The sequence below is a fragment of the Quercus robur genome, chromosome 3 (genome assembly GCF_932294415.1).
Source record: "Quercus robur chromosome 3, dhQueRobu3.1, whole genome shotgun sequence".
Classification (NCBI taxonomy): Eukaryota; Viridiplantae; Streptophyta; class Magnoliopsida; order Fagales; family Fagaceae; genus Quercus; species Quercus robur.
In genome coordinates this window covers 45801758-45822126 of record NC_065536.1, presented here as the reverse complement: position 1 = coordinate 45822126, position 20369 = coordinate 45801758, and the positions used below count along the sequence as shown (strand labels likewise).

Genomic DNA, 20369 nt, shown 5'->3' with positions numbered 1-20369 from the left:
ACTTACAATCCTTCGTAGTGGGACCATGGGTGGTAATTGGAGATTTTAATGCTTATTTACATGCTTTAGAAAAGAAGAGTGCCAGGCAGCCACAATTTTCTCAAATTGAAGCCTTTAGGGAGGCTTTAAATTTTTGTCATCTTCAAAACCTAGGATATAAGGGGTATCCATACACTTGGAGCAATAAGAGACCCGAGGAAGCTAACACCAAGATTCGGCATAATAGAGGTGTTGCAAATAAGGAATGGATAGATAGATTTCAATTCAGTAAAATTGTGCATTTGTCAACTCATGCTTCGGATCATCTACCAATTTTACTAGATGTTCAATCCTTTTCACAACCAAGGCAGCAACGTGGAAGAAGCTTCAAGTTTGAGGAATCTTGGTTGCTCTGGATTGATTGTGAAGAGGTTGTTCAGGAGGCCTGGGGGAAGGCAGGGGAGGAAAGGGTTGGTTTAGCAGCAATACAAGAAAAAATAAAGGTTTGTGGAGCGGAGCTTATGGCTTAGGGGTCTCCCATAACTGATCCAGATACCATTGCTATCAAAGAAATCCAAATTGACTGAAGCTGTAAAAGATAAATTTTTGGGTTTGAGCAAAAGGATGGATGATCTTCTACAAAAGCAAGAAATTTACTAGGCCCAACGGTCTAGAATAAATTGGCTAAAACATGGGGATAAGAACACCAAATTTTTCCATTCCAAAGCAACACAAAGAAGAAGGAAAAATTATATAAGGGGTATCTGGAATGATCATGGGCAGTGGGTGGAGGAGTTAGAGGAGGTGGTTGGGGTAGCTTCAGCCTACTTTGACAACCTTTTTCATGCAGGAGTGGGGGATCAGATGGAGGAGTGCCTGAATGCAGTGCAATGTTTGGTGATTGATGACATGTGGGAATTTCTCTCTACTGAGTTTACTGCTGAAAAAGTGAAGGTGGCTCTGTTTCAGATGGGACCAATAAAATCTCCAGGACCTGATGGTATGAATGCCCATTTTTTATCAAAAATTCTATTGGCATGTTGGGTGATTCTGGCTACTTAGAATAAATTGGCTAAAACATGGGGATAAGAACACCAAATTTTTCCATTCCAAAGCAACACAAAGAAGAAGGAAAAATTATATAAGGGGTATCTGGAATGATCATGGGCAGTGGGTGGAGGAGTTGGAGGAGGTGGTTGGGGTAGCTTCAGCCTACTTTGACAACCTTTTTCATGCAGGAGTGGGGGATCAGATGGAGGAGTGCCTGAATGCAGTGCAGTGTTTGCTGATTGATGACATGTGGGAATTTCTCTCTACTGAGTTTACTGCTGAAGAAGTGAAGGTGGCTCTGTTTCAGATGGGACCAATAAAATCTCCAGGTCCTGATGGTATGAATGCCCATTTTTTATCAAAAATTCTGGCATGTTGTGGGTGATTCTATTGTTATAGCTGTTTTAGATTTTTTAAATAATGGTAATATGCTTCCTAATATTAACCATACAAATATTGTGCTTATCCATAAAGTTAAAAATCCAGAGAGAATGTCTGAGTTTAGACCTATAAGTTTGTGTAATATTATTTACAAAATTATTTCCAAGGTGTTGGCAAACAGGTTGAAACAGGTTTTGCCTCAGATCATTTCACCCACTCAGAGTGCTTTTGTATCGGGGCGGTTGATCACTGATAATGTGTTGGTGGCATAGGAGACACTCCACATGCACTCAAGAAAAAAAAGGGAAGAAGGGTTCTATGGCATTGAAGTTGGATATCAGTAAAGCCTATGACTGTGTGGAGTGGCACTTTCTTCAACGGGTTATGGAGAAGTTGGGGTTTCCAGTTGATTGGATAGAAAGGGTGATGAGCTGTGTGACAACACCATCCTTTTCTATTCTGATAAATGGGAAACCCTATGGAATGATCCATCCATCTAGAGGAATCTGCCAGGGAGATCCATTATCACCCTACCTATTCTTATTGTGTGTAGAAGGCTTTACTGCACTGTTGAAAAAAGCAAAATTAGAAGGATGGATTAAGGGAGTTTCCATTTACAGAGGGTCACCAAAGGTCACGAACCTTATGTTTGCTGATGACTCATTGCTGTTTTGCCAGGCAACTTGGGCTGAAGGGGAAACCATAGCAGAAATCCTCCAAATATATGAAAGAGCTTCTGGGCAGAGTATAAATTTGGAAAAGTCTTCAGCTTACTTCAGCAGCAACGCTTCAGATAGCCAGAAGGGTCAGATTTTGGAAGCTTTGGGAGTGAAGGAGGTTGACTAGTTTGAAACATACCTTGGTCTACCAACTTTGATTGGGAGGGCCAAGTATCACACCTTTTCATTTTTGAAAGATAGAATTTGGAAGAAGCTCCAAGGATGGAAGGGCATGTTATTGTCTAGAGCTGGCAAAGAAATCCTCATCAAGGCTGTGGCACAGTCCATACCCACCTACACTATGAGTGTGTTTCAAATCCCTTTGAAACTATGTGATGAATTAGATGCTTTATGTGCAAAATTTTGGTGGGGTCAAGTGGGCAATGAACGGAAAATTCATTGGAAGAGTTGGGATAAGCTGACTGTTTCAAAGAAAGAAGGTGGACTGGGATTTCGGGATTTGAGAGCTTTTAATCTAGCCATGTTGGCCAAGCAAGGGTGGAGGATGGTAAAAGGCAATGATTCACTACTCTACCAATGTTTTAAAGCAAGGTACTTTCCAAGATCAAATTTCCTAAAGGCTAAAGAATAACCCAATTGCTTATATGTGTGGAGAAGTTTGATGGCTGCAATGCCTATTCTCCAATCTGGCCATTGTTGGAGGGTTGGTAATGGAGTTTCAATCAATGCCTTGAAGGATAAGTGGCTCCTGAATTTTCCTACAAACAAGGTCCTAAATCCGATCCAAGAAAATTGGGGTGATCTGATGGTGTGTGAGCTGATCAATCCGGAGCTGAGTGTATGAAGATATTGAACCATCTTTCACAAAGACGAAGCGGACGCAATCTGCCAAATCCCATTGAGCCGAAGATATGTAGCTGATACCTTAGTTTGGATGCATAATCCAAGAGGTATGTTCACTGTCAAGTCTGCTTATCATGTGGCGAGAAGAATCCTTACTACTACAGCTCAAGTTGGAACATCTGGGGGTTGTGTTGCAAAAAAGGTTTGGACTACAATTTGGAAGTTACGGATCCCTAATAAAATTAAAGTTTTCGCATGGCAAGCTTGCCGTGAGATTTTGCCAACAGCGGTGAACCTGACCAGAAGAAAGGTAATCCATGAAGATAAATATTCCTTATGTACAAGAGAACCAGAATCCACCATCCATGCTCTGTGGGACTGTGTAGTGGCCCAAGATATTTGGGTTGGTAGTGTCCGTAAACTGCAGAAATACAAGCAGGGTCAGTCCGATTTGTTGCAACTGATGGAGGAATTTTTGGAGCGGCTAAATTTAGAAGAGATTGAGTTGTTCTGGACTCAAGCTTGGCTAATTTGGAATTAGCGAAACTCTTTGTTGCATGGAGGAAAAATGAAGAGTCTGACTTGCTTGAACAAACGTGCAGAGGGTATTGAAGATTTTCAACGGGCTCAAACACAGCTTAATGTTCAGCCAAGACAGCAACTGAATGGAGAGGTATGGAAACCACCACCATCAGAGGTGTACAAAATCAATTTTGATGCTGCATTATTTTCGGACTTAGGCAGAACTGGGTTTGGAGCAATTGTTCGAAATGAAAAGGGGGAGGTAATGGCTACTATGACTGCTTGTGGATCAGCTGTGCACACCAGTGATGAAGCAAAGTTGCTTGCTTGTTGGAGAGCTTTAGAATTTGCTGTGGATGCTGGCTTTTCCAGGCTGATTATTGAGGGAGATAACAACAATGTTATTCATGCTATCTCTTCTTCCGAGGAAAACACTTCATTATTCGGCAATGTAGTGGATGATATTCGCCATTTGATAAGGGGATTGCTTTGGTCTGATGTTTGTTGTATTAGGAGGGGTGGGAATAGGGTTGCCTATGCTTTGGCTCAACATGCTAGACATACATTAGATGAGGATTTGTAACTGATGGAGGAATCTCCCCCACCAACCATGGAAGCTTTGTATCATGATATTTTATCTATCTAATTGAATGAATATTCTCCTTTCAAAAAAAAAAAAAAAAAGTTTGGCCATACCTTATCTTCATGGCAATTACTCAAATCTCTAGCCTATCCAAGACAACTTATCTCAAGAAAGTTCAGAAGGAGTAAGGAAGATCTCATTTGGGCTTACCCAAATACGATTCAACTTATATATTAATCATATTCCTAGAAGAGAAATGTTATGTTCACGACATTTTCACAATACTTTTATAACAAATCCTAAGTGACAGGTTATTACGGATTGTTATTAGTGGACAAAAAATTAATATCAATATATTTTCAAATTAGAAATAATAACAATTTACCATTTGTGATTTGTTGTGAAAATGTAGTGAAAATATTGTGAACATAGTAATTCTCTATTCTTAGAATAGTTTAGGTTATTATGTTTGTTATCTTGCATTAATCATGACAACAAATAGGGGTGTGCAACCAACCCGCCAACCCGCCAAAATTGATGACCCAACCCAACCCGTCGGGTTGGGTCGGTTTTTAGGGCTTGGTGGGTTGGGTTGGGTTACAAAATTTTTTTTGATAGCGGGTCGAGTTGGGTTCGGGTCATAAAATTCCGAACTCGCCAAACCCGATCCGGCCCACCCATATATTTAATATATATTTAAAATATATTATATAATTAATTAATAATTTTTTAAAATAACCAGTTCTTCCTATCCTATATAAAGCCAATTAGTTCACAGAAACCCTAGTAAATTACTATTGTTGTTTAATTATTAGTGTTGTTTGCCTTTAAGGAGTTACATTGATACTAATTTTTAGGTTTTTTTAATATATTTATATTTGTTAGAGTACTTTTTTTTTACACCTAACTTTATTTGAGTACCACCTATTTATTTTCAAATGCCACTAATAAGTTATTGGGTTTTCCCAAAAAGAAATTTTTTTGCTTTATTATTATATTAATCACAAATATTTCATATCTCATTATCTAAATTTGGTCATGATATAAACTATCACAAAAAACCAAAAAAACTCATATTTTATCCAATTCTATTATCATTATTTAGCTAAGCCCAAAACCGTCCCTATGAACCTAATACACACATCCTATTCTATTTAAAGTCCGAGAATACTTATGCTTGACAATATTTGAAAAGTCCATGATTCAAATCCATGGCAAAACAATTTTATCAATGGAATTCAAATCCATAATCAAAACCCATGGTTTAAACTCATGGCAATTTATTTATCCAAAACCCAATTCTCATTGGCAATTTCAAAATCCAAGAATACTTATATTTGACAATATTTGAAAAGCCCAATTTTCATTGACAATATCAAAGCCCAGTTCTCGCTGGCAATATTTAAAGCCCAATTTTCATTGACAGCATCAAACCCCAATTCTCATTGGTAATATCAAAGTCCAGTTCTCACTGGCAATATCAAAACCCAATTTTCATTGGCAATATCAAAAGCCCAACTTATGTTGGCACTATTAAAAGCCCAAGCTAACTACTTGGCACTATTTTATCAAAAGTCCAAGATTATTAATACTGGGCAAAATACTATATCATAGTTATTTCACTTAAAAGTCCAATAATGAACAATACTTTAGATTCTTAAACATATTACTGTAATATTACAAGCTCATAGAATTTATGAATTATCTGTTCTCAAAACCCATGGCAATCATCTTATAAAAGCCTATGGAAAGTTATGATTATTAGATCCATGACATTTATTTATTTCATATTATAAACTCATGTTTACTATCTATCTTACATCACAACCTTTATAATATTTATTACCGAAACTCATGGTAATTATTCATCCTACATGTCCATTATGATTATCTATAGAGAAACTCATGAGAACATCACATTATTCCATTATAGTGGTTGTTACCATATTTATTTAAAACTCATAGTAAATATTATTCTCAAGAACAATATTGGAGGTCATTATTAAAAAAAAACCCCAAATAAAATATCATTTACAAAGTAATCTACAGTAAAAATTATGAGAAACTAAACAAGTTGTTATTTAAAGCCCATGGGAATTAATACCCAAAATCTATCATAGATATTTATTAAAGCTCATGGATTCATTTTATTTCTACTAACAACTAAGCCATGAGGAGTAAAAGACCCATGGCAAAACATGTCTTTAATGCCCATTTTGTAGGCCCAAAAATCTCATGAAGTAAGGAACAAGCCCAAGCAAAGAAAGGGCCATGTGGCCCAACTAAAAGTGATGAAATGGAGCAAAGTTCTAGCCCAAAAAGATCTCCAATAAGAGTCTTGAAAGTGGGTAACCAGCCTTTATTCATCCCTAACTAAAAAACAACTAGAGACCCCTACAAAAGAACCAAGCCTTTGAGGATGAACTAGGGGCTGTCCCATCAGTTTTCGGCCACCCTCTACCTGACGTGAACAGTGTCAAAGGGCTGTCATATCAGCTGAAGTTTGAAAGATGACGAAACTCCATCATCTTCCTCAAGACTGTACCTCCAATGAAAGAAGAGCTGAAACCAAGTTGTCCAAACCTCAACAAATTGATGCTATAAATGTTAAAAACGTTCAAGACATGATTCATGTACCAAACTCAAGAATCCTAAAGGGGAAAATTTGGAAACATGTGGTTTGGAGGACATAAAGGGATTTTCAGTGGAATCCCCTAAAGTGGACTTAGAGTTTAACACCTGGCTTGGGGTGTTAAATCTTACTTCTTGGGGGACCAAATCTCAGTTGCCGCATTAGAATTTGTTCCTGATACACGCCTTAATCCCATTGATTAGGCTCAGTCCCAGAAATCCTGGCATTTAATGCAAAGCACTCTAAAATCTCATCATTACCCAAAGAAGCAAGGCAGCCCCTAAAGTAAATCTCCTACTTCTAACCAAAAATCCCAGGAAGATTAATCTTGATTCACTACCTCTGATTAGTTATACGTTTTTTGGATTCTTGTTAATTAATGCTTCTCTAAAACTCCATTATAAAAACACCCACATCTCAGCCCACAGGAGGACAGCTACCCTCTCTGATACTCTTGGTTTGTTTACTACTTTATTCGTGGTTTAGCTTTCCTCAAGCTCACCACTCATCATCTTTAGCCTACAATCATCTAATCTCAAATACTCTTTTCCCCATTTCACACAATCATAGCCCATAAAGGTCTCTTAACCTCAGTGTTAATCCCATTCCACTCACTCAAAACAGCCCACATTACCTTATTCATGCCTTATGCACACATACTCACCAAAATTTTAGTTTAATACTTGCTGCACTGAGATGAGATCTCTCTCTCCCTTCATTCCATCCTATTTTTTCCTCTTTTATTTGTAACTATGGAGCCTTTAATCCTTGTTTATTATTATTATTATTATTATGAAGGTCATAATGTTTTGGATACTATAGAAGTTTTCCCTTATGTTGACTTAATAATAATAAGAAAAACATATGATTTTTACCATATAAACACACTTATTAACTTGAAATTACCCTACTACTGAGATAATACCATATCGCTAAAGGACTGATTTGAACTATGATGCTATAAAAGAACTAATAATATAACAAACTAACAATAGTAACGTGTTTATTGTATTTTACTGTTGTCTTCTTGTTAGGGTGCAACCTCTATCTCTTGTTTAGGCGGATTTACACGACATCGAAAGCCTTTGGGCTTTATTTCAAGGGCCTATCGTCAAGTTTCGGCTTAGCTACCCCATATTCTATTTGGGAACATCAAAATTTTCGCTTCAACATCCTTGCGACTCTACTGGGGAGCCAACTATGGTGAAAGTCTATCATGCTCTCAAGGTTGCATAATAGCCAATAAGAAGCAAGTCAACATGATATATATTCATGTGTATATATATATATATATATATATATATATATTTATAAGTATACATACATATATATATATATATATATATACATATGTATATGTAAGTGAAAACTCTATTTTCTTTCCTTTAAAAAAGAAACAATTTAAAAAAAAAAGGTGTCCTCAAGGTGAACAGTACAATATTTACACATGGACAGTCAAAAAGAAAAAAATAACAATGCACATATGTATGTTTTTATACATGCATAGAAAAATGGGCACTATTTGTTTTATTTCAAAATCACAAAACTTTTTTTCTTTGCCTTTGGCTCAAAAATGGTTTTTGCAAAAAAAAAGAAAAAAAGAAAAAAAAAAAAGGAACACAGTAGCTACGACTGAAGGTGTCATTTGTCATGAAAAGTACAATATTTACACATAAATGGCTAAAAGAAAAGGGTGATAATGCGTATACATATGTTAGTATACATGTGTATACATATATGTAGATGAATAAACACTGTTTTATCACAAAACTTTTTTTTTCCTTCCCTTTTGGCTCAAAAAAAGAAGAAGTTCATTCTTGCAAAAAAAAGGGGCACAGTAGCTACGGCTGGAGGTGTTCTCTGCTATGAACAGTGCAATATCTTCACATAACAATTAGGAAAAACATGTGTAAGCATAAAAAAGTGACAATGGATACCCCCTTTTATGTAGAAAAATTCCTTTTAGGTATGAACCTTTTACAAAACAATGTCCATAGTATGTGATTTATATGATTTAGTCACAGAAGATATAAATCACAAGTTCTTTGTAAACTCAGAATTTTAGTTCGTAATCGATGATGAAATTGAACATTTCATCTGCGAAGACTATAACATATCAACTAAGATAATTTGTCTTGATCATGGAAGTGGAGACTTCTAGTTGATATGTTGATATGTTTTAAGAGTTAAGACATATTGAACTGGACCGCTGTAACGACTGTTGTTAAGGTCTAAAAACAAAAAAAAGAGATCATAGTAAAATAAGCCCAAGAAAGAATAAGCTACGCCCAAAAAGAATGAGTTAAGCCCAGAAGGAAAACCCAAGCCAAGTCCAAAGGGATTATACGAAAGGCCCAGAGGATCCCGAAGCCCAGAAAAGAAAAGCATCCAAAAAAAAAGATCACGGCAAAATATAAGAAGCAAGGATCCTCAGGCACCATCAATAGGCGCGGATCCTTTCAGGCACAAAGAAGAAGGAAGATCGGGACAGCTCGATAGAAAGAAGACAGAGAAAAGAAGAGAAGAAAACAAGAAAAACAAAAAGCGCGAGCGATTTCTCATGGCACAGACAGAAGAATCTTCGGGGAACCAAGACAGGGAAGAAGGATGACAACAAACGATTTTTAAAAAGGCAGGACGGGATTCCGCCCAAATTGGAAAGAAAAGGAAAAGCAGAAGGCGCCAGAAGTGGGGATGCCGAGAAGGGCATACCTCAGCACTCCCAAAGAAGATAGCCAACCAGAAGCTTTCAAAAGGATCAGAACTGAGAGAAGGAAAGAATGAGAAGAAACGGAAAAAGGACTTACCAAGACAACAGGGACAAGACGTGCTCTGTTCGCAGGAAAGCAAAACAGGGGAACCAATGGTTTCCCGGGACGCCCAGAAAAACTCTATTATAAAAGAAGGGGATGGGTTGTGAAGAAGGCAGCGAGAAAAAAAGAAAGAAACACAAGAAAGAAGAGATTCTCTAAAAAAAAAAACTATCAGAAAATCTGTGCAGAAAGAAAATACTAAGGGAAAACAAATACTGCTTCCCGATATCCTGTAAAGGCAACTATGGCACATACTCGGATTCAACGAGAATCAAACTTCGCAAGTTTTGAAGGCTGAAATAGCCATTCAAGGCTGCAATTTTTGAGCTTGATTGGACCTTGTATCATGTCCTAGTGAGCTTTCTGTAATCAAACAGATAATGTCTTAATGAAATACTGTTTCATAATTCCCAGGATCCCCACAGCACTTTTTGTTATCGTCTTGCTAATCCTGTTTTTCTTTCCTTCTGAACTTACGTTGTTAATTTTTTGGCACTCTTCGATATCCTTGTTTGTCATTTTTTTCTGTATGTTGTCAGGAGTATTCTCTGCATTTACTTGATTCTTAAACAGCTTGTTAGCTGCGGTGAGTCAAGGCCCGGTCCACCAAATCCTTTCTTTTTCATTCAGGCTCGGGATCCTTGGGCCTGAGTATCCCGAAAAAGACACTCTCACATTTTGGCGACTCCATTGGGGACTGGGCAAAGAAGAAGGAAGAAACAATCCCTTCACAGAGAATGCCTCCAAGACAAAGAAACAGCAAAGGAACTAATGTGCCACCTACGGCCTCTGAGCCTGTAGGAGAAAACAAGGAAGTCTCCAGGCAAGGAGGTGGGATACCCTGGGTGGAACAGGAGGTTGTGTCGGAACAAAGACACGCAAGACAGGAACCAGACCTAATGGCCAGGATGACAACAATGCTAAAGGATCTGGAGCAAGAAGTTCGTCTTCTCAAAGAAGGCAGGACACAGGAAATCAGAGACAATATTCCCCCTACTGGCCACCAAGATGGGACACAGCCGGAAGGAGGGTCAGCAATGGGAGGAAGAGCCAACCCTCAGTACTTGACACTGGCAGACGTCAATGCCCTCCTGGAACAAGAAAGGGAAAAACTCTCAGGGATCCCCAAGCAATTCTCTCGGGATCCCCCGTTCCCTTCAGAACTTCTTGGCAAACCATATCCTAAGGGATACGAACCCCCAAAGTTCCATCCTTTCGATGGGAGGAATGGAAGTGCCGTGGAACATGTGAGCAGGTTTGTCCACACTATGGGCCCCTATGCAGGGGACAAAGAATTATGTCTAAGGGAATTTGCCAAATCCTTAGTGGATAGGGCATACACTTGGTACACCACGCTGAGACCCGGGTCCATCAAGACCTGGGATGAGATGATGGAAAAATTCTGCGCCAAATATTACCCTGGTGAAGACAAAATCACTTTCCAGAACCTGCAAATGGTGAGGCAGAGACCTGGAGAAGATCCTGTTCAATTTATTAAAAGATTCGAAGATGTGTCCCTAGACTGCTATGGAGACCATGAAGAAAAGGAGCTCGTGGAAACCTGTATAGCCAACATGCTTTTTGTTTACAGGCTCAACCTTGAAAATTTATGTATCACACAGTTTGCTGACCTGCTACAGAGAACCAGAAGGACGGCGCAAACCATGAGAACAAAAAGGCTGCCCGTGTCCCAAGCTATGACAGCATCAGCAAAAGAGAAAAGGAAGAGGCCAGATGGGAAGGTGTTCGAGGAACCACCGGTAATCCCATGCACAGCTGAGGAGTTAAGCCATGTCCTAGACAAATGGATTGGAGATGGGGTTGTCAGGCCATTCACTGTGTCCAGGCCACCAACCGAAGAAGAAAGGAAGAATCCTTTATTTTGCAGAATCCATAATTATGTGAAGCACTCCACTAAGGACTGATGGACCCTTCGCAGGCTCTTCCACAAAAAGTTGAAAGAAGGAACCTTGGAACTCACTCAGAAGGAGCCAGAAGTGCAGAGGAACCCCTTGCCTAACCACAAAGGAAAAGGGGTGGTAGCAGTAGTAATACACGGGAACCCGGCAGAAGCAGGAGAATCTGAAGGATCCTTCCACCCGAGCACAGTCAGAACCCTCCAGAAGAATCCTAAGTTCAGGTCACTATTCAATCAATTAGGATTCGGACTAGAAGCAAGAAGGGTGGCCACAGAGTCTCTCATGAGCATAGCAGCAGATTCAGGGATGGAATGCTTTACAGCTGAGTCACATGCTAGTCGAGCTTTCCTAGAAACAACCAATGCAATAACCTTCACTGATGAAGACATAGAGATTGAGCACCCAGACCACTGTAGACCCCTTTATCTCATGGCCACCATAAACGGTGTTCAAGTCAGAAGAGCACTGGTGGATACGGGGGCATCACTCAACCTCATTGCCTTAAGTACCCTGGAAGCTATTGGCTTAGTTGACAGAAGGATCCTGGGGGCCCTCATGGAGATAACAGGATTTGGAGGATCGGTGGAATCAACAGAAGGATACGTGCAGCTAGCCTTAAGGGTAGGGCCAATAGTAGCTTTGACAAGGTTTCATGTGATCAATGCAGAAGTTTCTTATCACGTGTTGCTGGGACACCCGTGGCTTTATAAACATCGCCTTATTCCATCCACATTCCATCAATGCATTAAAGGGAGACTGAATGGGAGGCCCATAAGGATCCCTGCCAATCATAATCCTTTCAGCTAGGGAGAAGTGAACTTTGCAGAAACGATGTTTTATGATGAGTTGGAGCCAGATGATGAGAACCCCACCCCGGGGACCCCGGGGGCACCTATCCTAGAAGAAGAAGAAGGAGGAAGGGGCACCCGTGACCTGAGAAACCTTTTAGAAAGAAAAAGACAAAAGAGGGAGCCCAGCTCTTCAGGATCCCGAGAATGTGTGGTAGTGCGGGAACCTGGGGGAAGGCTAATTTATCGTTTGTGAAGGTGCGCGGGACCCGAATGCATTGTGCAGGAAGGTCCCGGACCACCAAGCTGCATGATGGCCCAAGAAGAAATCCCAGAAGAACCAGTTAAGGAGGCCCAGATTCAGCCTGAGGAAGAACTAAAGGAAGTAGACTTGGGAACAGAACCAGGATCCCGAAAACCTGTTTTCATTAGCAGTCAATTGGTGGCTCAAGAAAGAGAACAACTGGTAACTTTACTTCAAAAATACAGAGATGTGTTTGCATGGACCTATGATGAGATGCCTGGTCTAGACCCGGAGCTGGTAGTCCATTCTCTTAATGTGGACCCGAGGATGAGGCTAGTAGTCCAATCAGCTAGGGTCTTCCACATTGAGGTAGAAGCTCAAATAGTCCAAAAGGTCAAGAAATTTCTAACAGCTGGTTTTATCAAACCCATCCAACACCCAAAATGGCTTTCCAACATTGTACCTGTGAAGAAGAAAAATGGTCAAATCCGCTGCTGTGTAGACTTTCGCAACCTGAACAAGGCATGTCCTAAAGATGAGTTCCCCTTGCCCAATATCGACCTCCTTGTAGATTCAGCTGCAAGAAACTCAATGTTCTCGTTTATGGATGGGTACAGTGGATACAACCAAATCCGCATGGCAGCCAAAGATGCAGAGAAGACGGCATTCAGAACTCCGATTGGGAACTTTTACTACACTGTAATGCCCTTTGGCCTCAAAAATGCGGGGGCTACGTATCAACGGACCATGACAGCCATATTCCATGACATGATGCATGAGGAGATGGAAGATTATGTAGACGATATTGTGGTCAAGTCAAAAACCAGAACAGGACATTTCCAAGTACTTGAGCAAGTCTTTGAAAGATGCAGGAAATACAAGTTACGTATGAACCCCATGAAGTGCGCCTTTGGAGTGTCTGCTGGAAAGTTCCTTGGGTTCCTGGTACATCACAAAGGCATAAGCGTGGACCCAGCCAAGGCCACAGCTATTGCCACGATGAGAAGACCAACTACTGTTAGGGAACTCAAAAGCTTCCTGGGAAGGGTCTCCTATATCAGGAGGTTTGTGCCTGGTTTAGCCTCAGCTACAGCAGGCCTATCCAAACTATTGAAAAAGGGAAATGAATTTACCTGGGGAACAGAGCAGCAGGAAGCTTTTTAAAGAATTCAAGGCATTATGAACCATTTGCCCACCCTCCAGGCACCAGTACGTGGGCGACCTCTGTTGCTATACTTAGCATCAAACTCTCAAGCAATAGGAGCTTTGCTGGCACAAGAAGATGACCAAGGAAATGAGCAGCCCATATATTATGTAAGCAAAACACTCAAGGATACCGAGACCAGGTACCCCAGAATAGAGAAAGCCTGCCTAGTAATCGTTTATGCATCCCAAAGGTTGAAGAGGTACTTCTCAGCTCACCAAATCCTCTTGGTAACCAAGTCCCACCCCATAAAAGCACTCCTGCACCAGCCCCTTCTCACGGGAAGAATAGCACAATGGCTAGTGTTGCTCTCACAATATGATATAGGTATAAGAACTCCCAAGGCTGTCAAGAGCCAGGCCATAGCAGATTTGCTAGCTCAATTCCCAGGAAAGGAAGAAGGCCAACTGAGCGAAGAAATCCCTGGTGAGATAGCAGTGATGGAGATCCCAGGGAAGAAATGGACCATGAAGTTTGACGGGTCAGCTACAGCAACTTCAAATGGGGTAGGAATTGTACTCAGTTGTGAAAATGGGGATATCATGCCCCTGTCTTTCAAGCTTGGTTTCTCATGCTCTAATAATGCAGCTGAGTATGAGGCATACTTAACTGGGTTGACTATAGCACTCAGCATAGGAGTGAAACATATGAGAGTGCTGGGAGATTCTAATCTTGTAGTCTCCCAAGTGAAAGGTGACTTTGCATTACGGGAACAAAGCTTAGCAGCCTACAGGACTTGGGCACAAAGGCTGGAGATGGAATTTCAAACCTTCAGCATAGAATACACTCAAAGAAGTGAAAACAGGTTTGCAGATGCTCTCGCCACCCTGGGATCCCAAATACCATTTAATGGGAGGGATACGCTGATAAAAATAGGAAGGCAGGAACATTCTATTGTAAGGATCCTCCAAGGGATGTACCCCGGGGAATCCAAACAGTGGGACTGGAGGGACGAAGTCAAAGAAAGGATGAAAGAGGCAAGCCCTAGAGGGAACATCAAAGAACTAATGGATTACACTCAGATAGAAGGAGAATTGTATAGAAGACTGCCAGGAGGAATACTGTCCAGATGTATCACCAAGAAGGAAGGAAAGTTGAAACTAGAAGAATTACACGCCCAAGTATGTGGAGTTGTAGGAAAAGTCAGCCTATACAGAAGGATGCAACGCATGGGGTATTACTGGCCAGATATGGACAAGGAAGCAGCAATCATACAGGGGAAATGCAAGGAATGTCGTTTGGCAATCGATAAAGAAGAAAGCTACGCGGTGTTTATCGCAAAAGATTGGCGGGTTCCTTTCATAGGATACCTGGCTCGGGGGATCCTGCCAACTGACAAGGAACTGGCCCACAAGCTCAAAAAACTAGCGTGCAGGTATTTCTTGTAGAACGACATTTTGTTCAAAAAAGGATACCATGGGGATCCCCTCAGGTGCCTGGGACCAAAGGAAGCCAGAGATGTAGTCAGAGAGGTGCACTCTGGAGATTGCGGAAGTCACCCAGGGAAGAGAAGGCTGTACAAGTAGTTACTGTTGTTGGGATATTACTGGCCAACGATGAAAAGAGACTCTAATGAACTGGTCAAAACATGTCATGCTTGCCAAGTCCTAGGAGATGCAATTCACACTCACCCAAATGTCCTACAGGATATGACAACGCCATGGCCTTTTCATACTTGGGGGCTCGATCTCATAGGGCCCATAAATCCTCCATCCAATGGTTATATATGGATCCTGGCAGCCACGAAGTACTTTACAAAATGGGTAGAGGCCATCCCTTTGAAAAAAGCTACTGGAGAGCTGTAGCAAATTTCATTCGAGACCACATCATTACAAGGTTCGGGATCCCCAGAAGATTGATCAGCGACAATGGAACCCCATTCATAAACAAAGATGTGAAGGGATTAACTGAAGCATACCACATCAAGCATGGAAGATCTACCCCATACTACCCACAAGGAAACGGCCAAGCTGAAACTACTAATAGGGTAATATTAAAAATCCTTAAGAAAATGAAGCATGAGTATGGAGGAAAATGGAGTGACCATCTGGCAGATGTGCTTTGGGCATGTAGGAGCTCTGTAAAGACAGCCACAGGATTCTCTCCATTCTCCCTGGTTTATGGAACAGAAGCCATCAGCCCTGTGGAGTTAATCATTCCTACACCAAGGGTAGTTCTCGAGGAAAATCAGGGAGAAAGTGAGGACACAAGCAATGAAAAGAGGTTAGTAGATCTGGAAGGAGTAGAAGAAGAAAGAGAACTGGCCAAGAAAAGGAGCCAAAGATACCAGCAAAGAATGACCAGAGCATATGCACAAGCAGTACGCCCAGGAGTGTTCACCAAAGGGCAATTAGTGCTAAGGATGGCGGAGCACGTGAGGAGGAACCTGCCTGGGCCTTCCAAGTTCACCCCAAAATGGGAAGGACCCTACATCATCAATGCAGCTCATGAAAGTGGATATTATTACCTTGCCAAAGAAGATGGAACAGTCCTGACAGAGCCCATAAACGGGAAATGGCTGAAGCAATACTATGCATAAGGACAAGGGGATCCCCAGTACCTCAGGGTCCTTTCACCAGCTTCACTATCTGCTAAGTTCTTTTTTATTTTTGTCTGTTTATTTTCAGCCTTTATCAAGAATTCTGGTCTAAGATAATTTTGTTCAGGAACATGTGATAGATTGACACTTTGTGGTCAATGCTGCACCGAAAGACTTTTTCTTTGTTCCTTAAAAAAAATGACCATGTTTTAATGAAATTCCTGTTTCTTCAACATTTAAGTTTTTCTTTAAATACTGCAAAGACTAAATGTGGATAAATTTAAGGAAGGATACCTGAGTAAAAAAAAAAGGGGGAGAATATGTAATACCCTTTTACATATGGCCCAGGATCCACCTCACAAATAATTTCAGATATCCCACAAACAGTCCCAAGTGCATAGGTCTAGGATCACAGAATAAAAGTAAAATATCTAGGATACCTAGCCTAGCACTTGGCAAAAGGGGAACCCGTCAAAGTTCATGAACTGGGACCGTATCTCAAAAAAAAAAAAAAAAAACATACATAGAGAAGGATACCAGTGTACCCAGTTCAGTACTTGCACAATAAATTACCAGGTACCTAGACCAGAACTTACAGTGAAGCCTATGGAAACCATGGTCCAGGACTCAGGAAAGAAAAGAGTCACAAGAAAGTAAAGACAATATATATATCCAAGGAAAAAGGCAGCTTCACATACTAAGAAATAAGAAGCAGTTTTGAAACACAAAAGAGAAAGCAAAGAGCAGAGCAATGTTCAAAAAAAAAAACTTATACAACCCCAAATTGTTCATGAAAATCTGAAAAAAAAAAAAGCTAAGGAATGAGGCCGGCCAACAGAGAGGCATCCGGAGAAATAACAGGAACAGCCAAAGTAGAAAGGATCCTCTGCCGCTTGACTTTCAAGTCTTGTAAAACTTTGTGAGCATGAGCCAAAGCTTCCTCAGCAACAGCTATCTCAGTGTCTATACTCTTGAATGATTGCCTTTGAAACAGCATATGAGCCTGTAGATGCAAGTGATCCAGCAGAAAAGACAAATTAAACTTGGCCTCTAGAAGGTCCTGCACCACCCCTCTCCACTCCAGAAGCTTTTCTTCAGACAAGGAATCTACAGAGGAATTCCTTAGGGAAATCAACACAGCACACAGCAACTCCATCAAAATATTGCCTAGAAAAACGCCTCCCCTGAAGCCGCTGGTAAAATCCCCGTGACTCTTGAGCAGGCTCTCTAGCAGCGGCAGGCCTTCCACAGGAACAGAGAAGCGCAGGAAGCTGCCATAAGAAGACCCAAAAACATGAAAGTGGCTGGCAGGAAGACTGTTGAATTCCAAAAGATCAAAGCGAGCCAGGAAAGAGGAAAGCCTTGAATCAAGATCTGAGGCAGCCATCTTCGAGGTATCCCCCATCGCCGTGTCACCACTTGCAGAGGCAGGAGGACTTGCAGCCTTTTGCTCTGGATGAAGGTCAGCAACTTCAACAGGTCTCACAATTCCTTCAGGGATAACAGGCTCAGAACCTGCAAAGCCTGTATCAGTATTCAAAAAAAAAAGAAAGAAAAAAAAGAAAAGGAAGAACAGATTTAGTTTTTTTTTTTTTTAAAGAGAGAAAAAGAAGAACAAACCGGTTCCAGTTTCTTGGGGTAGAACCTCTTCTTCCTAATCTCCTGACTTCCCCGAAGATTCTGGGAAGGAACATAAAGCAAGTTGAAGAAAAGGTGAAGGACCAATGGCAAAGTGGCTAAAGGAAGGGATAGATGCAGGGGGCTTCGCCATATAAAAAAAGGGGGGGGGGGGAGGGGGAAGAAAAAGGAAACACGATGGGAGCAGCTTGCACTCACCTTCTGAGCTCTCTGATTCTAAAGAAGAGGCAACACTGGGAGCAGATTTCTCACTGATTTGACCTAAAGGAAAAGGAAAAGGAGGAATTCAAGAAAAACTGGAAAAGAAAGTAAAAAATATAAGGCTATTTCAAGGAAACAAGGTTTACCTGTTTGTTTGGATAGAGGAGTGTCTCCCAAAGCACCTTTATCTGACAAGGATTGAGGAAACACAGTCCTGATAGGACTAGGAGTGCGTTCAAGATGGGGACTTTGAGATGATGGGATCCTAGAAGCTTTGGGATCCTGAGAATCCTGGGAACCTTGCATCGGTTGCCCGGTTTCCTCAGCGGGATCATCAGTAGGGGGCTCCTCCCCCATAACAGGAAAAACGACAGAAAGAGCTGTGATAGTTTCCTCCCCCAGAGCCTTGTCAGTCATGGGAGGGGATACCTCCACCTAAAGGAAGAAGCAGCGGAGAAGGCAATACCAAGTAAAAAAAAAAGAAGAAAAAACGCAACAGCAGGAAATGCTAACAACACAATGTCAGAACAAAAGGGAAAGAACAAAAGAAGGGGGAACATACGTACCACGTCGTCTCCAGAAGATTGGCTCTTACCCTTCTTGTGATCAGACTTGCGCTTGGACTGCAAAGGAAATCACCACTCGTCAGCAAAATAGAAATGAGTGCAACAAGGTGAACAGGTAAAAAAAAAAAAAAGAGAAGAAGGAAAGAAGTCTTGCCCTTCTCTCTCTCTACAGATTCTCTGGAAGTCTTTTGTTTACTACGAGTACGCCCAGAGGGTCCTAAAGGAGGCTGGGATACCAAACCAGAGGATCCTAAAGAACCATGGACTGAAGCAGTCACAGGAACCTGGGGAAAAGAAGACTCTACCTTGGTCTTCTTCCGGGTCCTTGAAACTAAAGGTTCCCTGACATCCTTGCCTTCCTGAGATGCCAAGTGTGCTTGAGATTTCCCTGTTTTCCTTCTTTTCACCTCAGAGCCTATCTCCACACCCCCTGTACTTTCACCAACATCAGCAGCTTTCATTTTCTTCAACTTAACATCTTTACCTTTACTCGGAGCAGTGGCAGCACTTATTGTCTCTGTTGCACCCTTTTTGATGGGCACCCCAGAGGAAGCACCAATGATGAGACTATCACCCAGCCAGGTCTCAGGAAAATCCTGTCCATAAGCCACCCAACCTCCCCTGGAGGCATGCCACTCTGCAAACCCAGTCTTGCTGCTTGCAGCAGCAGAAACAATACCAGCAGTAGGAAGGGATAAACGTCTATTGGCTGTCGGAGCAGAAACAATGCTAGAATTCGGGACTTCCCGAACTGTACCAATGCCAACATAGTCAACAAAAGATTTTTGTACTCTTCTCCAATAACTGGTATAGCCACTAGAAGCAAAAACTCCTCTCTGGGAGTTAGGCACTACAAATTGGGGGCTCCTCCGTGACCAATAAGAAAAGGCCTGCAGCCTCAAGAAAGGATCCAAGGAAGGAAGGGATGGCACCACATCCTTAAAAACTGGCGGAATGTCCTGATCAAAACCAAACTGTCGGAGCACCTGGTGTGCTGAATAATGAGTATATTTTGGGCCACTTGAAGAAGGCACAGGAAGCCAGGAGGGGCTAATGCAGGCAAGATAAGCCAGACTGCCCTCATCACCACGGCGCAAGTCAAAGGTATTACCTGTAGAAGATAAAAAAGAAGACAACACAGAATCACATGCAAAGCCAGGACCAAACTCACGAGGGGATCTCCAATATAAGCTCCCTGCTTGGTCAAACAACTCCACAAGATTGAGGCCACCACCTTTCAAGCTAATCCAACGAAAAATAATGGGAAAGGCATCAGTAGAATTGCCACAAAGACCCTTCACTATGTCGGGGGATCCTTGAAACTTGTCCTTCACAAATTTCAAATTCCTGCATTTAGCCAAAGTAGCTGCAGAACGGTCCCACATGAAAATCTGAAGAATGGCACAGTGAAGAGATGAAGTGATCACATAACAAGAATCACCCTCAGCCTCATCTCCATGAAGCTGGTCCAGTTGAGAATAAACATGACCCAAAAACAGAGGGGCCAAAGGATACTAGGTACCTCGAGCCAACTTGATTGCCAGCGGAAAAAACGAAGACTTAACTCCGTACCCAGGGAACTCATTAAACAAAAACTTACTAAGCCAAAAGGCCAGGAAACCGGCCCACCTCACTTCCTTATCCTTTTCACGAGAGAGGGTCATCACCCATCTCCCCATCCTAGCCGGCTTACCACCAGGAGAGGCGGAGCAACCACCAAAATGACCAAATAATTTCTCTTCTACCACGAGATCCTCACCAGAAAGGTTAATATCAAAGGGATTCTC

The 20369-nt window shown here is 41.5% G+C and overlaps 2 protein-coding genes across 2 annotated transcripts; both read left to right on the top strand.

Moving 5' to 3' along the window:
* The first annotated feature begins 1728 nt into the window (after positions 1-1728).
* Positions 1729-2256, top strand: LOC126719657 (uncharacterized mitochondrial protein AtMg01250-like). The gene has a single exon (XM_050422189.1). It carries the CDS (start codon positions 1729-1731, stop codon positions 2254-2256), a length of 528 nt encoding a protein of 175 aa, XP_050278146.1.
* Positions 2257-3501: 1245 nt separating this feature from the next.
* LOC126719656 (uncharacterized) lies at positions 3502-4038 on the top strand. The gene has a single exon (XM_050422188.1). The coding sequence runs from the start codon at positions 3502-3504 to the stop codon at positions 4036-4038; it is 537 nt and encodes a 178-aa protein (XP_050278145.1).
* The last annotated feature ends 16331 nt before the right edge of the window (positions 4039-20369 follow it).

Bases quoted from the DNA above. Each gene is read 5' to 3' on its own strand.
- LOC126719657 (XM_050422189.1), top strand. From the start codon at position 1,729: ATGGCATTGAAGTTGGATATCAGTAAAGCCTATGACTGTGTGGAGTGG.
- LOC126719656 (XM_050422188.1), top strand. From the start codon at position 3,502: ATGAAGAGTCTGACTTGCTTGAACAAACGTGCAGAGGGTATTGAAGAT.